Below are 24,239 nucleotides of genomic sequence, written 5' to 3' on the forward strand. Positions count from 1 at the left end.
CTGGGGAGGGGCTAGAAGGGTGCCACTACCCTGTGCTCTATCACAGGGAGAACCCACTCAGTTTCAGGAGCACCCACATAGGTGTGAAAAGTATTTAAAGGTATTCCAGTGGAGGCCAAGCTGAAGCCCTCCAGGCCCAAAGCCAGCACGTACTACTGTACTATGGCCTGGCCTGACCTTTGTCCAAATGCCATAGTAATTCTGGGCAATGGGAATGGGGCGAGGGTACTTGCTTCTTGATCCAGGTGCTGATTACACAGGCATTTACTCTGAAAATTCACCAAACTGTACACAGTATGTGCCTTTCTGTGTGTATACTATACTTCAATTTTTAAAGTGTTTTTTGTTTGTTTGGTTTTGTTTTTTTTTTGGAGACGGAGTCTCTCTCTGTCGCCCAGGCTGGAGTGCAATGGCGCGATCTTGGCTCACTGCAACCTCCGCCTCCCGGGTTCAAGCGATTCTCCCGCCTCAGTCTCCTGAGTAGCTGGGATTACAGGCACCTACCACCGCGCTCAGCTAATTTTTAGTAGAGATGGGGTTTCTCCATGTTGGCCAGGCTGGTTTTCCACTCCTGACCTCGTGATCCGGCCGCCTCAGCCTCCCAAAGTGCTGGGATTACAGACATAAGCCATCACACCTGGCCTTAAAAGTTTGTAAAAATTAAAAACTGAGGAGAAAATTCAGTTTCTATCATTTGCTATAGTTTCCCGCTTAAGTTCTGGTTTTAATAACTATGAACTCATGGAACAGTCTCATGGAACAGAACACTGAATCCAGTATTTTGTCTGACATGTCGGTCTTCACTTTCGCAAACTCTGTATTGATTATCATTAAAAGTATCAACAAATGAGAAAAAATTTCTGGGGCAACCCAGGGATATGGGAGAGACAGGGAGACCCAAACTAGATAACGGCAGCTGCTCTCAAATCTGACTGCACATTCGAATTACCTGGGGAGCTCTGAAAAATGCTGCGGCTCAGGTTCCACTTGGGACCAATAACAGCAGACTCCCAATAACAGCAGACTCTCGGGGGCTGGGGCCTAGGCATTGATAGTTTCTTTTCTGAAATCTCCTCAGATGATTCTAATATGCAGTTGGTGTTGAGAACCACCAAACTCGTTGAACCAGAGGGACCGGCCCCTGGAAACACTCTTGGCAAGTTGAAGCATAGCCCTGCCTGTCCCAGTGGTGGCCGTGGGGGTGGGCGCAGTTACGTGAGGTGAGTTTAGGGATGAAGTACTCTGGCACCCACCCAGGTCCTCCTCCACATCCGGCTTCCCCAGACCTCAGGCAAAGACCCAGCAGGGAGCAATGCCCCCCACATGGAGGCGGCAGAATCCGGAAGGTGACGGGGAGGAGCTTCCCAGGCTTCCCGGGTTGGACACGGAGCCCCAGCTTCTGGCTCCTAGCCAGGGTGTTCAGACTGCTTTGGCCCACTTGCCAGTACAGCCCTAAGACACACGCCACTCCAACCACACAACCCCAGAGCTCAGCCCTAACTACTACCCAGGGTCCAAATGACGCCTCTGGGAACCCGCAGCTGGAAAACAGGAAACCAAGCAGAAATAACAGTGGGAGGAAAGGCCACAGGGCCAAGGTCCCCATACAGCTCAACCGTCAGGTAGCACCTGACTCAGGGACAAGTGGCAGGGCTAGTGAAGAGGGGGATGCCACATGGCCCACCTGCCCAGAGCTTCCAGCCCTCATACCTGAGGCTCCTATGCCACCCTCATCTTGAGCCCATTCTACCTAACTATGCAGCAGGAGCCCATGGGTTTGACTCTATCAGACAGCTACCCAGGCATCTTACACATTCCCTGGATGATTGACATAGAGCCCTGGGCACATGCTTCACAAAGCATGTCCTTAGAGGCCCTCTCTGCTCAGTCTAGGTCTTAGAGCTGAGATCAAAGCACAAGGGGCAGGACTAGGGATGGACTGAAGCCATGAAGAGTGTCCTAGGATGGAGAAGACAGCAGCAGACAGATCCGCAGTGCCAGGAAAAACATGGTGGACATCTCTCGGACACCACCTCCAGGGCTCCCCTGAAAACCCATTTCTGTATTCCTGCCCTAGAACTAGGGTGTAAGGCAACAATGATCCATGTGGTGAAGGCACAGTCTCCTTTCTCTGGGTCAGCAGGACCGGATACAGTAGAGACAGCCCTCTGTACCCCAGTCTGAACCTATTCAAGCCATCAGAGGAATGACTTGGCCAAAGGGTCACACTCAAGGGAGAACATGCATCAGAGAAAGTTGGTCTTTGGATCCAGGCAGGGTTCTAAGCTCAGAATCCCTTCCAGGGCCTCTCTCTGCCTCCTACAGGAGTTACCAGTCTCCCCTGGCTCTTCCCCATCTGCAGAGTGGCCAGCAGGAGTCAGAGATGGAACCTCCCTGAGGTACAGGAAGGTGGACTGGCAGGAAATGGCTCCTTCTGTAAATTCCATCTGCTTAGCAGGGCTAGGAACCAAGGCCTGCAGGCTAGAAAAACAGACTCCTGGGGCCAAGGATTTTGAGAGAGATGGTGGATGCTGCAGAGGAGGCAAAGGAGGAAAATTCAGTCGGCAGGGCTCACAGCTCAGGAGCTCAGTGTCAGGGACAAGTTGCAAACCCTTTCAATGCCTTTGTTTCCTTTGCAAAGCCCATGAGGTTAGGATTACATGGGGAAAAATGCCTGGAGGCGGGGTTGAGAAATCCAATTACTTAAGCACCAAGGGCGTAAGAGTTCCAGGCCACAGAGGTAACCAGGATTTCTTTAGACCCTAATCTTCCTATCCTTGGAATGCTTGCCTCTTAAGGAATATTTCTGTGGCAAGATACTGTTACCTCCCCCCTACCCCTCCCTTCCTACTCTCCTCTAGCTAAGGCAGCCAGAATAGAAGAAAGGTAGTCATTTTTACTTTTTGTCTGATCTTTAGCATCTCAAATAAAAAGGCCATAGATCCTCAGCAAGAGAAAGTAGGGGGAAGATGGTCAAACTCATACTGTCAGAAATATTAAGATGTCTGTATTTATAGAAATCAGGGTAGAATTTGCAATCAACCCCCAGAGGAAAAAGGGTATATCTCTAGGTTATTAAGAGCCACGGCATGGAAAAAGCTCAAAATTCAAGGTGCCCCCCTGCCTGTGGCAATGGAGCTTTAGTCTCTGCAGAGTCCAAGTCCACACCAGCATCTACAAGAGACTTGGCCTCCTCCCCAACTGTTCTCTTCTTCCAAGGCATACAATTCACACATACACAGTCCTGCCATTTCAGGGGCTCCAAGGGCTCTGAGGGGCCTCCATCAGCTCCCAGACTTGCAGAAGTGAAAGAGAAGGCAGGAGCCATCCTTATCTACAAAAGCTGAGATGCAAGTAAATCTTTTGGGGTACTCAGAGAACTTCTGGGACAAAAAGATCTCTACTCTTTCAAGCGGAAGCTTTGTCCCCAAGATGGAGAGTAGAGAAGAGTGGAAAACTCATATCCAGAAGGGGTGGGGAGGCATCAAAACAGAGACCCTATGCTCTCCCAGAAAAAAGTTCAAAAGCAGTGCTATTCAGGATATGGCCCGTAAACTGCTTAACACCAATCCACCACAACATAAATACAGCAACCAAGAGGAAGCCTTTAGGAACCTTTATAGCAATTTAAAGTTATCACGACATCCAAGGGCATGATAACTTGGCTTGCCTCACTGAATGTCTCACAGACCACTTTGGATGGTGCTGGGCCACACGTGCAGCAGCTGCAAACTCGCTGTACAAAGTAAGTGGGACCATGTTTTGGTTTTGCAATCTTTTGGGAACACTGAAAAAAACAAAAACACAAACACAAAAAGTGGTCCTTCCCCAGATTTAGTCTGAGAAAAACTTAACTTTGGAAAGCAACCCCCTTACTTTACCCAGAAAGCTGAAGTCCAAAGGCAGTAAGTGACCTTCTCCCCATGGCTAATGACAGAACCCAAGAGTAGGAGTAGCATAGAAAACAGGGTGAAAGGAAACTAACAACCACACTTCTCACCCTCCTCCTCTCAGTCGGTGGACCTCACTGAAGTCCCTGAAGCAGTAAGGGCTGTGGGACCCACACTCTAAATGAGTCAAAGGCAATTTCAGCTTCATGGTAGATTGCTCAGGCACAGTATTTCCATCCAGCTTTCAGAATCTCAAATCCGAAACATCTAACACCAACATGTGCCTTTCAAAACTAAGCTCCCTTCCCAGCTAGTCCATTTCTGACCCCACTGCCCTCCTCTGTCATTGCTAGATCCCGGAAACACTGACTTATTGAAAACAAACTTGGCATGTTGAATCTTCCTTCAAAGTCCCTTGAGGTTTTCTGAGCCAGAGAGAAAGCAAATGTAAAGTGCTGGGTGCATCTGGGGTGAGGATTCTGTCTGCCATGTGCAAGTTCACAGCCCCAAACACAATGCTTAAGTCAAAAGCATTCAATATATAAAACACAAAAGCTGCCAGTGCTGGCTTTTCCACTCAAGAGTTATAATTTTAGGTAATAGTTCAGTCAATGTCTCTTCCAATAGTTTCACGAGATCAAATAATAATGATTTCTCTTATTTTTCAGGACCTAATGCTGTACCTAGAAAATGATAAATGTTTGGTGGATGTTGAAAGACAAAGGTAAGAAGAAAGCGGGAGAAAATAGATAGGGATGGGGATAATAGTCCTAGAGAGTACAATAATCTACAGATTTTAATCCTCCAAGCTTTCCTTGCCTCCTATTTGCCTAAAGGCTTCCTAATCTAGCTCCTTCTCCGAAGCTATAGAGACACTGAGAACAAGGGGGAGTCCTCAGCTAACTGCCAGATGCCCGGGTGTGAGAGGAAATGAGGCCGAAAGCCCAAGAGGTCAAGGGTAGAAAAGAGGACTTAAGAGGATTGGGAGACCCAAAAACTGAGCCAAACCATAGTCCCTCCCATACTCCCTGCCCCCACCCCCATCCAGCCAAACCATTTGCTGCAGCCTCTGGGGTATGGGAGGGGACTTGGCAAGACCACAAAGCCCATTTCTAGCAGAAACCTCCACCTGCAGCTGGAGGGAGCCAGTGCCCAGGCCCCTCCTCACCAGGCCCAGCAAAAAGGCTGTAGTCGTCCTCACGGTGGTCCCTGAGGGCAGCTCCAGGGCCCCTGCACCACTGTGGACAGGAAGGCTCTCCCTTCAGCTCACTCATGTGTATATCATACAAGGCTCTCTCCCTCTCCCATGACATTCAAAAAGGGTGAGGGTCACCAAGGGAGATGGAGCTGAGCTCTGGACTCTAACTTCAGTTCTTATCAAGGATGGGGAAAGCCCCCTCTTCCTCTCCATCCTCAAATTCAACTGTGGAAATCTCTTGCTTAGTTCCTTCGCTTCTCTAGCTTGACATGCTCACCTGCTTCCATATCTCCCCAAGCTGGCTGCTGCTTATAAACACACCCGAGAGAGAAGTAGCTGGAAGTAGGAAGAGCAGGCAAGAAAAAACTAATGGGAAGGACCCACAGTGTATAGAAAGTAAAGGATCACAGGTCCTTAAGAACAGGGAACTTTTTGCAGTGGTCAAAAGGAGAGACAGAAGGCAGAGATCCTGGGCACAATCCCAAAATAGTTTCCAGACATCCTCAGCCAGTCAAGGGTTCCCATGGGGCAGAGTGTGGGAGCCGTGTGGGAGCCTTGAAAGCAGGGCAGCCCGGTGTTCTCGGCACTGGACACTCACTCCTCTCCAGGCTGCCAACGAGGAGGTGGCAGCAACAGTGTCTGCTATAGCATGTTCCTTGAGATATCATGGGTAGACACGTAATGCACCAAACAACAAAACTTGCATTTACCAAGCTCAACTCTGTGCCTATGCTAGGCACTATGTGGACTCATACACACATCGTAGGTATTCTTGAAACCCTGGCAGGACTTAGCACACAGTATACGTGTCTATTCCCACTGGCTACTAGATACCATTCTCCCACGGAGCTTCCTCAACCAGCACCCATCTCGTGGGAATATATAGCTGGTGACACCCCCTTTGTCCTGTGTCCCAGAGTCTTGGTCTGATCTCACACCAGACCAAGATGAGCTCACCTATCAGACATATCCATCTTACACCACGACCTGAAAATGGGAGCGCCTCTGGCAAAACTGCCTCACCCTGGGTATATGGGACACTGCAGCCAACTGGCCACCCAGGGAAACTCTATGTGTGGAGGTAGCACCAGGGACAGAAGACTCAGACCTCAGTGTTTGTTGGCAGTGCCTGAGCTGCATATGATTCTCAGACAACTGAACAATAAAAACAAGCAGAGATACAACCTCAGAGTTTTAAGAACTCAGCTGGCTCAGGCCCTACTCTGAGAAGGGGGAAGGAGGAAGACTTGTTAGGAAGGCTTCCTCTGGATTTTCAAGTAGCCCTTGCCACACGTCCACAACACTAAGGGCTGGGGTATTAGGCTGGGAGCTTCCAGCAGGACTGCGGAAAACCAGCCTCCATCTGGGGCCAGCAGGCAGGGAGACACGGAGAACACACTTGGAAAGAGCTGAAGAGAAGCGGGTCTGCCAGTGAGAGCCATCACTACAGCGGAAGGGGGTGCTTTCGGGAGTAAACAAACCTGCCAGCCCGTCCTTTCTCCCAGCAAAGCGGGAAGCTCTAGGCTGACAAGGCTGGAGATACAGAGGAGGGAGGGGCCTGCCCCCTCCCTGAGTCCATCTGTCCTCATCCCCTTGGCCTGCTTTCCCCAGGCTGGGAGACAGAGCAGGTCTACTCTATGATCTCTGTGCCCACACCCCTCCAACAGCACATGAGGTGATTACAACTCCTTCAGGCAGCAGCAGGAGGCAAGGGGAGGAAGCAGAGGTGGAACCTGGGGGTTCTGCTCCGGAGAAGAGTGTAGAAAAGAGTGTGTAGTGAGAGCCAGCTTGAGGTGAGCTCAGCTCTCTCCTCCCCACCCACAGTATCACCCATATCAACTGCCCTCTGTCACCTCCGGACCTCCCACCACCTCATCCCAGGTGATCATCCACTACTCCCAGTCTCACCAAAGCACACCCACTAGACAGGGGAACCGATGCCCCCTGGCTCTTCTCCTTCCCAGAAGCTGCTCTAGAAGCAAAATTCACACCTTTCCCCAAGCACTTCCTTGCCTCAAGTTCCTTGGGACAAAGCCAGAGAACTATCCAGGCCCTCCTGATACACCCTGCAGCCTTGCCCAGAAGCCCCTATCCCCCACGTGGGAAGCAGAGCCCCTCCCTACCAGGATCCCTATCCAGTCAGTGAGGTGGCAGGATGCCACTTCCAGCACCTCCATGGAGCTTCCCACAGCTTTCCCAGGGGGCGGGAAGAGAATTTCCAGGGAGAAAACTAAGGGCATCTGGGGACACTCACAGCTCACCCACCTGCTACCCAAGCAACCAAGATCCCCAGCTCCCTGAAGACTCCTGCGGCTGAGGGGGTAGGTGGGCTGAGGCAGGGGCAGGAACACGCTTCCTCTCCGCTAGGAAGAGTCCCATAAGCCCTGACCCTGCCCACCTGCCCCATGCTCCCTTCCAGCCTCTCTGCTCTTGGACTTGAAAGGCAGCCACACAGAGCCACCTCCCAATCTGTTTTCTCCGCCCTGGGCCAGCAGAGGATACTGCTGAGTAATCCCAAACTCACGGTGGCTCCCTAGCCCTGAAAAGGGGGACAAGCTCAAGGAAACCTACTGATAGGATCCATGCCAACCTGGGAGGAATATCTGTGATTTCCTAGTAATGGCTGATACTCCAATGGACTCTCCCCTCCCCTGCCCCAAATACCCCAGCTCCCCACCCCCGCCAGACAACCACAAGGAGAAGCTCAGTGCCCCCTTCTGTGCTTCCCACGCACCTGGGAACACTCTCTTCCCAGTCCCCTAGACACTAAGTCACACAGAGTAACAGCAGACGCCCGCCGGATTCTCAGTCATGATGTTGCATCAGCCCCCACCCTACCCAAAATATCCTCACCCCCACCACCTCCTCTCCTCTCCAGCCATCTCCATGGTGACAGCAGCATGACTAATGACACCCTATCAGCTTCAGACTCAGGAGCGCAATTCTCCCTCCCTCTTACGCCCCCCCCCCGCACACTCCCCCCCCCCCGGGATTTCTGCAGATTGGATGCAAACCAACAGTGCTAGGGACATTCTCGAGAGATTTCCAGAGGCAGGGGTGGGGAGTGGGTTGCATGTCTTAAAAAAAAACAAAACAAAACAAAAAAAACAGTTCAACAAACCAAACCCCAACTGCACCCAAAACCATCCAGCTGAGAAAGCAAAAAGAATCCAAACAAAACCCACACAGGCCTGAGAATTCATTGGCCGCCCACACCCCCGCCGCCCCTCCCCCTCAGCTGCTGCTACACACACAGTGGGAGATTAAGGGATCACCAGAGGAGACCCTTTATTTTTATCCAATCCGGTCAAACACTTCACCGCCACCACACACACGCACACACACGCACGCACACACACAAGGTACCTTGACAGCCGCTCCTTGTCCCCACGGCCCGGCTCCTTCACCAGCCTTTATTTCCACCTGCAAAAGAAGCCAGAGGAACGTCTGAGCCAGGCGGGTACCGGGAAGGCAGCAAAGTCCTCCTGTTACAGCCCCCCAAGCCCGGCCGGAGGGGAAGGAGGCGAACGGGAGGGGATGCAGCCTGGGAAAGAAAGGCTATCGGGGACCATCTTCCTGCCTCCAGCTGCCGTCCGGGTCACAGCAGACGGGCTCCTCCGCCTTCCAGTGTTTTTGTTTTCATTTCTCCTCTGAGAACCCCCACCCCTAAGATCCGAGAGGACGGTGACCCCCGGCCCGCGTCCGCCCGGCCATCCCCGGCCCCGCGCGCTCTACCTCGGCCGGCCTCCTCTGGTGCATCCGCCGGCGGGCCTCCCATTATCCCCGCCGGAGGGAGCGCGCGGAGGGAGGCACTGCAGAGGAGGCGGCGGCCAGCTGCCGGCTGCGCTCCCCTCCCCGCCGCCGGGCTGGTGTGCGAGGGGGCGGCGCGCTCGCTAGCCAATCCCCGCGGCCGGCCCTGCCCCCGCCCGGCGGACCTGCCCAGCCGGGAGGCGGGGGCGCCTCTGAGGGTGCTGCTGAGCCGCGCTGGCTGCTTCCCAGGCCCGCCGTGCCGCTCCCCGGCAGGCTGGGGCATCCCAGGGCACCCCCGGCCTCCTCCCGCGGGGACCCTGAAGGTAATACCCAGAAGGCATCCTCTGCGCCTCCAGGATCAAAGATGACAGACTGCGCCTCCAGGCGGAGCGGAGCAGACGCTGGGGGGATTCCCGCTTAGCCACTATCTAACCCCAGCATCATCCTGGCAGAAGCTAGGACGGCACCGGACCCTGTCACAAGGGCATGAGGTGCAAGAGCCCCTTCTTCCTCAAAAAAGAAGAAAAAGTCCAGGCAGCACGAACCTTTACTCCATTCTGCAGATGAGGAGATAAAATAAGTGAAACAACTTACCCAAGGTGACGCAGCCAGGAAACAGTAGAGCCGGGACTCTGAGCCAGGTCTGTCAGTTCTGAAGACCATACTCTTAAAAGCTATGCAGCTCTCTGCTCCTCCCTGCTCCAGCGCCCACCTCAGAAAACAGGCTCCTCGGAGCCCACACCTCCTGTGTCAACCCTGCCCTCCCCCCCACACACAAACACCCACACCTCACTCTAGGATCACCCCCCAGCCCCGCCAGAACATACCCATCCAAGACAGCCTCCCCACCAACAACCCACAATGGGTTCTCCACTCTTGGAGAGGCTACAGGAGGTAACCCCCAAGATCCCAAGGGTCCCCAGACCTCAGGGCTTCCCATCTCTGGGAAAGGCAGAGGAGGGGAGGTAGCCGAGACCCCAAGAGCTCTGGCCTTCCAGTTTCCAGACTCAGCCTTTGAAAGCTGCATCAGGAGACTGAAAGGAAGGCAGGATGAGAAAGAACAGAGAAGGGAGAGTTGGGCCCTGCAATCCGCTCCTGGATTTACTTCCTGGGCCACCCGGGGCACATCATTCCCTACCCAGTCCCTCCCTGTAGCTGAACACCCCAGAGCTTCTACCTCCCAGGAAGTGACTTCCACACACTTCGGTACCCACAAACTCCAGGCTCCATCACTAGCTAGTTGTAACTTACCTCTCATAGACTCTCTTTGCTCATCTTACAAAACCAAACTAGAAATAGCAGCTACCTCATCCAGTTGTGAGGATTCACTGCAGGTGAATCAATTTCTGGAAGAGCTCACTGGGTGCTCCTTCTCATTCTCACAGATGAATAAGCTGAGGCCAGGGAGAAGTGACTCACAGGATGAGTTAGGATGTTTGAGATCCCCTGACCCAGTGATTCGCTCTCCTACCCACTACACCACAGATGCCTAATTGCTGTCCCCTCCCCAGGGGCCCAAAGCGGGTACTCAGAACAGGATGAGCTGCCTTTGGAGAGACAGGAAAGCTGGCCTCCAGTGAGGAGACTCCAGGAGGCATCAGGGCCCACATCTGCCTCCCCCTATAAACAAAGGGTAGCCCTCCTGGGCTCCTCCCAGGGCAGGGAGGGAGGCAGGTGGCAAAGCATAGCAAGGAACAGTGTCCTGAGCACGGGTCAGGTGGAACAATGGGTTTCTGTGCCCCTCAACTTTGACAATGACCAGGCCAAATGGAGTCCCTCCTTTATCCTGGTCCCCAAAACTCCTGCCCTCACACCTACCCCCCATACAGTCTGCTGCTGGATAGGAGAGACAAACACTGCTTGGACAGTAACAACTAGTAGGATTGCTGCAGCGGCTGCCACAGTTTATCAAGCCCCTGCTACATGCCAGGCCCTGTGCCAACCATGTTGTAGGATCATCCTCATTTGACTTACTCCACATACAACCTCATCTCTAACAGGGCAACAGAAGGACTTCACGACGTTAACTTACTTGCCTGTCAACACAGCTGGTGAGTGGTGGGCTGGAATTCAAATCTAGGTCCTTCTCCTTCCAATTCTCTAAGTTCTGTCCGCCTCTGCCAACCCCAGGGAGATACAAAGAAGACCGAGGTCACTTGAACCAATCACTTCCCTTTAAGCTATGGATCTAGCAATGTTTTCATGCCTCAGAGACTTCCCGGTGCTGCTCTTTCTGCCTGGATCCCTCTCCACCTCCCCCGACCTGGCAAGCTAATGTGGTACAAGACTTAGTTTAAACATTGCCTCCCCCTGCCAGTTTCTCAGATCGCCAAGCTCCCATGAGCATCATCCGCTCCTCCCAGGTCCTGACAGAGCAGTGTACTGCTTCTTCCAGGGCACCCGTCACAATGAAGCGTAGTTATTTATTTACACGGCAGTCCTCCCACGTGGGCGGGGGCCCTGTCTTCCCTACTTTCCTAGGCTCTGCACAGAGCTGGAATGTGCTGAGCCAAGTTTCTACACAAGGAGGGTGGAGAGGCAGGGGGCTGGGCACTGAGATGTGGAGGCCCCTCTCCTGGTCAGTCTTCTCCCTGAGATCCTCAAGGTTCTGAGGGACACCCGCTGTCCTGGTAGGGCAGGACCTGCCAGAACTGAACTGTGATCTACTCCCAGACTTGCTCAACCAGCACCTATCTTCCTCAGCAGCCTGAAGGAGCCACAGAGCCCAGCTCCCACCCCAACTCCTGGCTCCACTCACTTCCCTGTGTAATTCAGTCCTACCCCAAACACAGGTCCCCACCCTGCCCTCCAGCAGCCCTCAGCTACACCAGAGAAGCAGCCCAGAAGAGGAGCCCATAGTCCCCCAGGCAGTCCACCTGCTCCCGACCCCATCTCACCCTGGCCTCATTCCCTCTTCTGAGGCTCGTGGAATGCCTGGGCTCAAGGGAGTCACAGAGGTGCATGCCAGGGCTACTCTGCCTCCAGCCGGTATGCTCTCCACTCCCCTCTTGATCCTCCTCCCATCTCTATCTGCCCCCTTTTCTAAATTTTGCACTTCACAGTCACCACTCACAGGTACTTAGAACCCCTCTGCATGGGGGCCAAGGGTCCCTCCCCTCCGCACTTTCCATCACAACCCCCAGACCCTACTGTGCTCCCAGCAGGAGGAATGGGGCCACAGCCCTCCCCACTGGAGAGGTGAATGGATTTACTTGCTTCCAGGACACACAAAATGTCCTAACACTGAGACCCTCAGGAACATGGATACCCACAGGCTGGATTCCACACAGATATTCAAAGACCACGGAACACAGACATGACCAGACACATTCTTGGGGGGATTTACAAGAAATCAACCAAGCACCAACCCCACGTCAGGCCCCATACCTACAGCATGATATGCTGTACATCTTACTTAACTCTCTAAACAAACCAATGAGACAGGAAATATTTGTGCCCATTTAACTGATGAAGAATTGGGATACAGAGAGGCTAAATACCTTGCCCAAGATCACACAGCCAGAAAATGAATGCACAGGGTTCTTGCCACCCCTTCACTTGCAGCAGCACAGCCAAGGCTGCTCTGTGTTGCTCTATGATTTTCATATCCACCTACCTCTTCTAGAGCTGGTAGAGGGTAGAGAGAGACAGGCTTCTCATCCTCTCTCACCATGGCTGTGTCCTGAATGAGGTCACTCTTCACAGGGCTTTACTTCAAAGCTCAGTTTAAGCCCTGCTTCCTCCAGGAAGCCTTCTCTGATTACACCAGTCTTCTGCCAACCAACAGCACTTCTAACATTTCTTATCTCACCCCTGGTACGGTTATTTGTCTCTCTGTGTGTCCTGCATCCCCAACCAGAATGACTGGAGCTGTGCCTCTCCAAAGCCCCTGCAGGGCTATGCCTACGTTCCACACACTGAAGGCACTTGGAATTGACTATGAGGGAAGTCTGTGACCTCCTTTTCTCTCCATCACACAAAGGATCCTGCCAAAAAAAACCCAACACCCCCTCCACCTTCAGAGCCTATGTTTGAAGTCCCCGGTGTCCACGCATCAATTTCCACCCAAGTAATTGCCGCCCATCACACACACATCATCCCCTATATTTGAAACTCTTTGCGGTTGTCATGGGAACTGCCTTTGCCTTCATTCACTGATCAGGCCTCACAATTAGCTTTGGCAGCGGAAGTCTGTGTCAACGACAATCACAGGGAGGAGGAGGCTGAGGAGGAGGAGGAGCAGCAGCAACAGAAGAAAAGATGCTCCTCTCCTTGGAGATGCAGCAGAACCAGACTGAACCAAGGCACCCAGCAACACTCAAGGGAAACAAGTCGGAGCCAGCCAACAACTCCATCTTCGTGCTTCCTACCAGCAAACAGCATGCATCCAGGGCCTCCCAGACTGACAGGTAGTAGGTGACACTCTGCCTATACCCTACATGCCCTTCAAGATGCTTGTGAAAAGGTCTTATAGTCTGTGAACCTCGTCACGGTCTCCTCGCCCCAAATTCAACAGCCTTGAACCACCAAATGTTCTAGGACCTAAGCAGATAACAAGCGACTGTATGGCGCTGTTGAGAAGGTGGGGCATGAATGCTGAGCTAGAAACCTGGGTATAGCCCTAGCAGAAGACTTTCAAGAGGAATTAACACAAAGCATCTAACCTTCCACCTCTAGGATCCTCAGGCGGTACCCAGCAATCTGTCCTCATCCTTCCACACCCCTGCCGCCAGCATCAGGTAGCATCTCTACACACTGCAAGATCAGGGAGGTGCTTCCCCCTCCTGGAAGACCTTCTCCTCCTCATCCTTCACATGTCACTATACTCTCAAGACATGTCCCTTCCCTTCCTGGCTGGGCTCTATGGGCCCAAAGGTGACTAAGGCCAGTCTCTGCCCTCGAGGCATCCCTCCCTTTTAGCCCTATCAGAATGTACTGTAATTATTTGTTTCCATGCTTGTCTCCTTCCCCAGATGGCAAGATCATTAAGGACAGACAGAGTTAACGTGCCTCCCTTTACTTACCGCTCAGACTCAGTGCGGCACCCGGCGAACAGCTAGTCCCAGCCAAGGTTTGCTGAATGGGGCCAGGAGGGCCACCTGCCTGTCTGTAGGTCAAAGCAGATGATGTCCTGCCTCGGGAAACTGAAGCAGCACCAGGGAGAGGGGCTGGCCGCCTCCAGTACAAGGGACCTTGTAGATCCTGGGACCCAGGATACACCAGGAAGGTGTCTGTCTCTCCTTGTCCTCCTGGCACCAGCTCTTCTCCCACTGGCCCTCACACCCCCCTCTCCCCTCACTGCACCTCACCTCTCCCCTCACTGCACCTCACCCCATCCTGCAGCATGAACACAGTACAGGCGGGACCCAGCCCTCACAGTAAGAATCTGCCGTCCCTCTCTCTTCTAGAGCTCCAGGATCATTCCCAGCATCATTAAGGGAACTGGGGCACACAGAGCTTACCTTAAAGGGCGGATCAATCAATAAAAAATAAGACAGGAGAGAGCCACCCATGTTCTCCCTACAAGAAAAACTCAGCCTTGGAGCAGACTCTAGTCTAATACTTTGTTACTTCTTTTTGACCCAGCATCTCCATACTCCTTTTCTGAGACTTCCCCGAACCAGCAGTAATTAGGAGGGGCAGGAAGCATGGGGGACCCACAGTCTGGCCAATACCACCAAATAATTCCATCCAATGCAACTCCCCATCCATTCTGAGAATCTAGAATTGCTGCTGTAGCAGCAGTGAGAGGTGCCTTATTTTGTCCACTAACACCCTCGTTAGGTATGGTAGAGGTAGGACACAACAGAGCTAGAATTCATACAAGTCACAGCCAGCAGTGCAGGAACGGCCATCAACAGTGCCCCAGCTGCATACTTGTGCTACCTGAAGCAAGCAGGCAACAAACCCCCGTACCTGTGGCCACCCGAAGGCCAGCCAGTGATCCTACAATGGGCTGCCAGCCTTCTTTTTGACCCTTCCCTCAGTGGTTAATAAAAACTTAGGTTATCCAGCCAGTCATGGTGGCTCATGCCTGTAATCCCAGCACTTTGGGAGGCCGAGGCAGGCAGATCACCTGAGGTTCAGGAGTTCAAGATCAGCCTGGCCAACATGGCGAAACCCTGTCTCTACTAAAAATACAAAAATTAGTCGGGTGTGGTGGTGCCTGCCTGTAATCCCAGCTACTTGGGAGGCTAAGGCACAAGAATCGCTCAAATCCAGGATTGGAGGTAGCAGTGAGCCAAGGTCATGCCACTGTACTCCAGCCTGGGAGACAGAGCGAGACTCTTGTCTCAAAATAAAAAAAAAATAAGAATCTTAGATTATCAGATTTCCTATGTAAATGACAGGAGACAAGGCCACCAAGGGATTTGTCTACCCTGGGTGTGGCAACTGTGCAGTGCCTATGCCCTGCACAGACAAAGGCAGACGCCCACAGCAACTCTAAAGGGCTCTCCCAGAAACAGCCAGCCAGGTTGCAGCAGGGCTCAAAAGGAAGACGAAGGGGTCTCTTTCCTTTCCAATACCTCCTCTCTTCCTGAGCATCGTCCCCTCATTCCAAAAAGGAGCTGTAAAGAAGTGAAGGGGAATGGAGTGGAAAATTAGTGACAACTCCTGAGACCCTGGACCTGGTCTTCTGGCCCACCCAGTCACCACATTGTCCTTTCCAGAACAAGAAAACCCACGACAGAGAGGAAAACTCTGGCAGGACCCAGGAGGTAAGCTTGGAGCTGTAAGTCAACATGAACACAGCTCAGCGGGGCTGCTGACCAAGACTGTAGGTAGGGAGGAGTCATTTTCCCCACTAGGGATCCAGACAGCCTCTGGGTGGTGCACATCCCCTCACTCCTGTCCGTGTGCTCTCCCACAGCAGACAAGTAAAGCATGGCCGTGCCTTCAAGGAGAAGCAGTGGACTGTGCGGTGGGTTAGAACCCAGGAAAGTACTGTCCAGAGACCTCACCACTTACTTTGGGGTGGGGGCTGGGATCCCAAACCCTGAGAGCTGCCAATTCAGAAGCTATTTCCCCAACCTAAAAAGAGCCCTTGGTGAGGGTTCAGGGACCACATAGGGTCACTCTAAGGCTGGCTCCCAGCACTGTCCTATAGAACCTCCTGTGATGGCAGAAATGCTATCTGCACTGTCCAATACATAAGCCACAAGCCACTAGCCACATGTGGCTGACAAGCATTTGAAAGTCGACTAGTATGACTGAGTCACTGAATTTAATCTTAACTAATTTAAATTTAAATTTAAATAGCTATCTGTGGCCAATGGCAACTATATTAGATGGCTCAGGTAGAGCATGCTTCTTAAATCTGGGGAGGTCCTGAATACTCGACAATCTGCTAAAAACCATGGACCCTCTCCCCTGAGAAAACACACCCCTGCACATTCACATAACATTTGGCTGAAATTTTCAAAAAAGTTCACAGATCTTACCCCAACAGAGGTCTGAGATTAGGTCTAGGTCTAAGATTAAGTCTAAAAGTTTACCAAAATGCTGCAGTCTAAGATAGATGCCTCTCTTGCATGTAGTTGTCTAAAAAAACATGAAAATAGGCCGGGTGCAGTGGCTCATCCCTATAATCCCAGCACTTTGGGCGGCCAAGGTGGGTGGATCGCCTGAGGTCAGGAGTTCAAGATCAGATTGGCCAACATGGTGAAACCCTGTCTCTACTAAAAATACAAAAATTAGCCAGACATGGTGGTGTACACCTGCAGTCCCAGCTACTTGAGAGGCTGAGGCAGGAGAATCACTTGAACCACGAGGAGGAGGTCGCAGTGAGCTGAGATCATGCCACTGTACTCCAGCCTGGGTAACAAAGCAAGACTCTGTCAAAACAAACAGACAAAAAACAAAAACAAAAACAAAACATGAAAATAGACCTGATAGGCCAGGCACAGTGGCTCATGCCTGTAATCCCAGTGCTTTGGGAGGCCAAGGCGAGTGGATCACCTGAGGTCAGGAGTTTGAGACCAGCCTGGCCAATACGGGAAACCCCGTTTCCACTAAAAATACAAAATAAGCCAGGCATGGTGATGTGTGCCTGTAATCTCAGCTATCCAGGAGACTGAGGCAGGAGAATTGCTCGAACCTGGGAGGCGGAGGTTGCAGTGAGCCGAGATCGCACCACTGCACTCCAGCCTGGGGGACGGAGGGAGACTCCGTATCGAAAACAAAACAAAACAAAAAATAGACCCGATAATATACTTCACATAATCTTAGCAAGAGACCGCCAAATGTGAATCTCCCTCCCCACTTCCCCACAACCCAGAAGGCATCCTCATAACTTCCCTGCTAGGCAGCATCCAGACTCGTGCTGGCACTGGTCACACAGGACCTCTCAGGGCTAGTTCCTCAGTGCTGGAATAGCCACAATTCTTTTTTCTAACATGGGTTCAGTCTGTCTAATAACTTTCACCCACTAATAAAACTCCTGCATACTCCTTCCAGTGAGGGAACTGACCTCCTCTTCACATAGGCTTTGCCTGAGCCTGTGTTCCTCTACTCATCAGCAGCTGAACAGCCCTGCTTCCTTCAGCCGTCCTGCATGCGACCACTCTGACAGATTTCAAGACAGACTGTCAACATTCCTTTTTAGAGTTTCAGTTCTTTCCACCTGCTAGGAAGCCAGAGTTCGTACATTTCTTTTTTAAAACAAGTACAGGCCTTTGCATTTGCCCTGATTAAATCCCACTGAGTCTTACTGGGACTCACTGTACTTGACTGTCCCAACCTCCTTAACCCCTTGTTCTATCATTCAACGTAATAACTGCATCATCACTGCCACCCACCCACCCACCACACCCACAGATCTGACTTGCCTACTACCTCATCTTGTGAAAAGGGCACACATCCATTCTACTCCATAAGCTTCCAGATCCTTCCATGAGACCTAAGATTCTATGGACACACCCCCTCCTCTACACAACCACCACTACTACTGTGTCATGGAGCTCCAACCCCTGAATCAGGCTGCTGAGCAGCAAACATCTTCTGAGAGCCCTTTCCTGACTGTTGTCAGAACAAATACACGAGTTCTCTGATAACTTTGTAGATTAGTTTTATTGATAGGTTTTACTGATAACTCACTAAACTAGAAGAAAACAAATACCAGAAGAACAAGCAGAAACATGCAGTAAATCTCAAGAGGTCCTTGTCTCCCCGGCTTAGAGGGTCAGGAAATGGGTTGGGTCATGCTCTTTACCCTTGCTGGCACTTGGAATTCTTTGCCTGTTCATCACAGCTTATTTATCACCACCCCCGGCCCCTGCCCCACTCGCTCCATGTCCCATGCCCTTCTGGTCATAGAAATGCTGTAGACAGCTCCTCAAACTTTCATGGATATACAAATCACCTGGGGATCTGGTTAAAGTGCAGATTTCAATACAGCAGGTCTAGGGTAGGGCTGGACATTCTGCAGTTCTATCAAACTTGCAGGTGATACCAATGCTGCTGGTCCACTGAGTAGCAAGGTGGAAGTGAGGCTGTGGACCATGCAGGTGTCCCAGGACTCAAGTGAGTAATTTGCCATAGAAGAGTCCAGGTAGGTGCCCATCACCTCACCGTCTCTCATCTGCATCAGAGGGTTTCCATGCTAACTACACATTAGGTACACATGGGAGCCCCAGACCAGTTTGGTCCGCCCTGAATCAATTAAATCAGAATCCCTTGGGAGTGGGGTCTGGGCACCATGTTTGTTACATTTCCCAGGTGATCCCAATGTGGAACCCCTGATCTACACGGTCGACAGACTGAATAGGGCAGTCATATCAGTGACCTCCCTCTAAGATGACTTTAAGTCAAAAATTGGACTTCTCATCTGTCCAACCTGGCAGGAGATGCCATCATTTATTTACAGAAATCTAGATCTGTTCGTTTGCCTCAGCTGCTTTGAAAAGAACCACAGGCACCCTCAAAGTTTATCACTTGCCTTTCTCAAGTTTCACAAAACACCTTTTAAACAATCTGTTCTAGAACTGTCAAAAACTGACATTAAGCTTATATATTTACAATTTTCAAAATCTCTTTGAGAAACTGAACTTTTAGTCTATCTCTGGCCTTTTGGCCCTCTTTCAATCATCATAATTCCATAAAAATTGTAATTCACCAGGAGTTCAAGACCAGTCCGGGCAAAATAGCGAGACCCCATCTCTATTTAAGAAAACAATAAGGGCCGGACGCAATGGCTCATGCCTGTAATCCCAGCCTTTGGGAGGCCAAGGTGGGCAGATCACCTGAGGTCAGGAGTTCAACGCCAGCCTGGCCAACACGGTGAAACCCTGTCTCTACTAAAAATACAAAAATTAGCCAGGCATGATGGCACATGCCTGTAATCCCAGCTACTCAGGAGGCTGAGGCAGGAGAATCGCTTGAACTGGGAAGGTGGAGGTTGCAGTGAGCCAAGATCACACCATGGCAGTCCAGCCTGGGCAACAAAGCGAGACTCCGTCTCAAAAAAAAAGAAAGAAAAAAAGATCGCGATTCTGCGAGCACATCTGCAGGTGTTCAGTAGGAAGCGAATGACTCAGACTCAGGTAGGGTAACTGGCTGGCTCTGTTTTCCCCAGGTTATATCTTCTGACACCACAGGGACCCAGTGTCTGTCCACTCTCTCCATCCCTAGAAAGTTATAAGCCTACCTCTTCCTTCTCACTCTTGTTAGAACCTTATACAAAACATTATCATCAGCATTTTCCAACAGCCTTAGCACATTCTAGCCACTGGACTCCCTGATGCTTCTCTAAGGGCTTAGACCACACTCCTGACTCTGCTTCAGTGCCATGTCTCCACTTTCCACATAATGTGCTTGGCCTTTCACCCCCTCACTCACTAGAGAACAGCCCATACAGCCACACAGATGGCTCAGTCCTTCCCCAGTCCCACCAACACCTTTCTCCTGAAGCTATCATTCATGACTATTCTACCAGCGTTTCTTTTTTTTTTTTTTTTTTTTTGAGACAGAGTTTCACCCTTGTTGCCCAGGCTGGAGTGCAATGACGCAATTTCAGCTCACTGCAACCTCCGCCTCCCGGATTCAAGGTATTCTCCTGCCTCAGCTTCCCAAGGAGCTGGGATTACAGGCACCCGCCACCACGCCTGGTTAATTTTGTATTTTTAATAGAGACGGGGTTTCTCCATGTTGGTCAGGCTGGTCTCGAATTCCTGACTTCAGGTGATCCGCCTGCCTTGGCCTCCCAAAAGCTGGGATTACAAGCATGAGCCACCATGCCCCGCCAGATTTTGCTTTTTAACAAGCAATTCTATCCCTCCAGCTAATTTTCATTTAGAATCCGTGGCCCGTGGGGTTAAAAACTGCTTGCATTTGAAAGATGATATTCTAAAGACTATGGTAAATACTCCTCCCTGCCCAACCTCTCAAGCTTGACAAATGCTCAGATGGGGTCCCTTTCTCTAAAGATTCTCATCACTTCCACTTCTCTAGTCAATTCTCCCTTTGATGCCGAGACCAGCCTGAATGCATTCCTCTCCACAGCCTCCATCTTCAGGATGGGCAAGGATTAACCAGGTGTTCTGATATTGTTGAAAGATTCCCAATTCCAAGTTATCTTGACTCAAATCTGGCAGAGATCTGTTTCAAGCTGTAAATCCACTTGGCTGAGGGCTAGAAAGTATTCTCATAACCTATATCTTTCCATTTCTCTCGTTTTCACCCATAATATCCTCAGTCATGCTTTCAAACTTATGCATACATTTTTCTATGCATTTTTTAAGGTCATTCTCCTGCTCTAACAGTTATTTACTTCCCTCACCCATGGGCAATTTTTCAGTCAGGCCTAGGACCACAGTGACTCCTTGATGTCTAGCCTCCTCCCCCAGCACAGAGGTTGGCAAACTCCTCCCTCCCTCTGCCTGGCTCTGCGGTTCTGCCCCACGGTTCTGCCCCACGGTTCTGCCCCACTGTTCTTCTATGAGCAAGTGAGGGGAATGCCTTGAGATAAATGTTTACTTTGTATTGCATCTGGAGTCGTACGCAGGCTGGAGTGCAGTGGCTCGAATATGGCCCACTGTGGGCTCAGGCGATTCTCCCACCTCAGTCTTTCCAGGAGCTAGGACTACAGGCACATGCCACCATGCCTGGCTAATTTTTCTTTTTTTAAGCAATGGGGTCTTGCTACATTGCCCAGGCTGGTCTTAAGTGATCCTCCTGCTTCAGCCTCCCAAAGCTCTGGGATTACAGGAGTAAGCCACCACACCTAGCCCTTGTATTGCATCTTTACAGCTCGAAGACTAATGCACAGTTGTTTATGCATAAAGATTCATCCTTTTCTACATGTTTAGGAATGTTTTGTCTTCATGCATTGATTACCTACTATGTGCCAGACGTTATGCATATTTTATCTCATTTAATCCTCATGACAACCCTACAAAGAAGGGTTACTCCTATCTTACAATTCAGAAAATGGACACAGAAGGGATGGAGCACTGGTTGCCCAAGAGAGGAAGGGCACAGCACTTACTCTGGGTTCTGAGCCCTACCTAGTGTGCTTCCATAGTCACCAAACCCTACTTTTCTAATCAGTCATCTTCATTGTCCTACCAAGCCACCACTCGGGTAAAAAGAATATGAAATCAAACAGCCTCCTCTAAATTCTTCCTGGAATAGGAAGGAAGACCACAGCTACTACCAACCTGCCCCAACCTCACATTAGGACCCAGAGAAGTAGTCACCTCCCCCTAAGGCAGGAAGGCCCATCCCTGGGGGGAGCCTGTCTTTAGTCCTAAAATGGTGAACTTCTTTTCTGAGGGATTCCCCTGCACCCTTCCTCCCCAGCCACAAAGCCCAGAGAAAAAGAGTGAGGAGCAGGGAAAGAAGATGGAAAACCCAAGATAATCTCCTCCTTACAGGATGATATAAAGTAACTGGAGGCAGACAGTTCAAAGGAAGCCCTAAAGGCAACTAGGAGAGATGGAGACAGAAGGGAAGTAAGGAAGAGCTCCCAGAAGAGTACAGTGCTCTCACAGAGGAGGAAGTGCCACGCAGCAGGAATGCGGGTAGATGGTCTGATGTCCGAGAGGCTCCTAGGATACTGCGTCCCACCCCACCTGAACAGTCATGGCCAAAACAACCTCCCCAATCTTGGAACATGTTCCCTCTGCCACACGGCTGCTCAGATCCAATGGTTATGGTCCCAGCAGTCCCCAGTATCTGCTAAATGCTGGGCTGGTCTTAGGGTCTCATCCACTCTGGCAGTCTCTCGGGCACCTCTCAGCTTTTCAATTATGACAGAGATATGCCCGTTAAATGCAGTATACCCTAGACAGTGACTCTCTGGCATTCAGCTTTCATGGACCAAAAAATAAAAAAAAACCTTTTTTTTTTTCAGAGAGAGGCACTGGTTACCATTTTGTATTTTACCAAAGACTTAAAAAAAAAAAAAAAAAAAGGTCTACTTTCTATCACACCTTCATAAAGCACATTTTAAGAAAGCATATTTTAAACATCGAGAAGTAGAAAAGAACCTATCATTACAAAAAAAGTACCACTCTTTAAGTCACAGAAAGTTAGCTTTATGAAAAAAACTCATTCCACTGTCCCCTTTTGTTTCTCTAGAAACACAGAACTCTACTGATCCACAGATCAGCATGTAGATCCTCTGTCCTCAGACACCCAAGGCCGTCCAGCCTCACCTTACCTGACCCTGGGGCTTAGAGAGGTAGTTGGCCAGGGTAAGGTCAATAGGGATGCAGGCATCTCTCAGCAGGGTTGTCTCTAAGCCTCAGCCACCCCAGATCCATGATATCTTAACCAAGACCACCCGGCAGCCTGGGCCGACAGCTTACACACAGGATGACAAGGCCCTGGCCTCACTCCCAGCCCCTTTCACTCAGGTATGTTCTGTTGTTGCCAAAAGCAGCACTTCAACTTAGTTCACAAGGGCCACTGCTTCCAAGAACATCTAGCCCAGGAAGCTCAGCATCCTCATCCCTCCGGTTTAATTATGGGAGGAACTGAGTAAGACAATGGGGGCTGGGGAAGAAAAGCAACGCTAGAAGCAAGGGCGCAAAGGATTCAAGCTTTACAAAGTAGACTCAGCAGCTCCTCCCTACACCAAAGCACCAGCTCTTACATCCAGAAGTAAAGCCTCCCCCACTTCATACCACCCTGCTTTCAGTAGCGACCCATGTGGCACTGGGCCAGCAGGACCATAACTACCCCCAACACCAGCAACAGAGAAGTCTCCCAGGCTGGGGCTGGGGGCTGCATATGTGATCCAGATGTCTGCTTTAACAAGAGACAGGGGAAACAGGGCCCTGTGTCTGCAGTCCTTGGGTCAGGACATACAGTTTCCACAGGACACGGACAAGACAAGGTGAGAAGGGGCAGAAATATCCAGCAACCCCACCTCCCTGTTTTCAACACTTGAATCTTTCTTCCTAGCCACGGGACCAGTCCCACCAGCTCGCTGTGCGGCTCTGCACTCAGCGGTCAGGGAAACCCTGAGCACGAGCCGCCAGCGCAACAAAGTCACAGGGACCCGAGTCCTCAGAAGCAAGCAGCTCCCGGCCCAGTTGGAAGGGACTTTGAAAGACATCAAGTACAACTCCTCCACTTCCCCCAAGGAAAAGACAGTCGCAGAGAAGGGGCCCGAGTTGTCTGGACCCTTGGACAAATGAATGGCAGAGCCAGGGGGAGCTCGAAGACAGCACAGGCCTCCATCTCTGTCCAGCGCCAGTTCCACTGCCTGGAGCGACCTCAGCGGCTACACCGCTCCTCCTAAGCTGCTCAACTTCGCTCAGCCCTACTTCTGCCAACTCTCTGCTGTCTCGGCTGTCACCAACCTCAAGCCGGCAGTCCGCCACTAAAATGGGAGGGAAAGACGGCCAATGCAAGGTCACCGTCTCTCCCTTGCCTTCTCACCCTGCCTGCTCTCATCCCAAATCTCCTTCCCTTCTCCACTTTACTACCCCCAAATAAAGGGAGTACACCTCCCTGGGGTTGATAGTGTCTCAAAAGCACGTCATCCATTCATGCAATTAGTATCTGAGTGCCTACTACCTGCCAAGGAACTGTGCCAAGTCCTGAGAACACAGAAATAAAGTTTTTGACTGCAAGAAGAACTAAGATAGGAGAACCCAAATCATCAGTCTGTCATTAGATTCCCAAACGGTTTCAACTGGCTCTCTGGCCATCTGAGAAAAACCATGAAAGAAACATCCCACTCCATCAGGGCAGCATAAAACCACCCTGTCAATCCAAAACTTTGTCTCCAAATCCATCAGCCTCCATCCCTTATCTTACACTATCAAAGCCCAAGTCATCCAAGCATTAGCATGAGCTTGAAATACAACATTTGAGGCTTCAAGCAGCAGGACAAGAAACTTCTAGAGGTAAAGGTAGACATCGCAGTCCCGCATCAAATGCAAACATCAGAG

At 51.0% G+C, this 24,239-nt stretch overlaps 1 protein-coding gene across 3 annotated transcripts in view; it reads right to left on the minus strand.

The window, feature by feature from the left end:
- Positions 1–24,239, minus strand: part of TET3 (tet methylcytosine dioxygenase 3) — a 119,963-nt gene that overhangs the window by 93,726 nt on the left and 1,998 nt on the right. For 2 of the 3 annotated variants that reach the window (XM_050754367.1, XM_050754365.1), the window contains one exon: positions 8,455–8,511. In XM_050754367.1, coding sequence (XP_050610324.1) covers positions 8,455–8,511 — 57 coding nt within the window. Of the gene's footprint in view, positions 1–8,454; positions 8,512–8,823; positions 8,934–24,239 lie in introns of those variants that run through there. The other variant, XM_050754368.1, reaches the window with a different exon arrangement.

This window comes from Macaca thibetana, chromosome 13 (assembly GCF_024542745.1).
Source record: "Macaca thibetana thibetana isolate TM-01 chromosome 13, ASM2454274v1, whole genome shotgun sequence".
NCBI classification, from domain to species: domain Eukaryota; kingdom Metazoa; phylum Chordata; class Mammalia; order Primates; family Cercopithecidae; genus Macaca; species Macaca thibetana.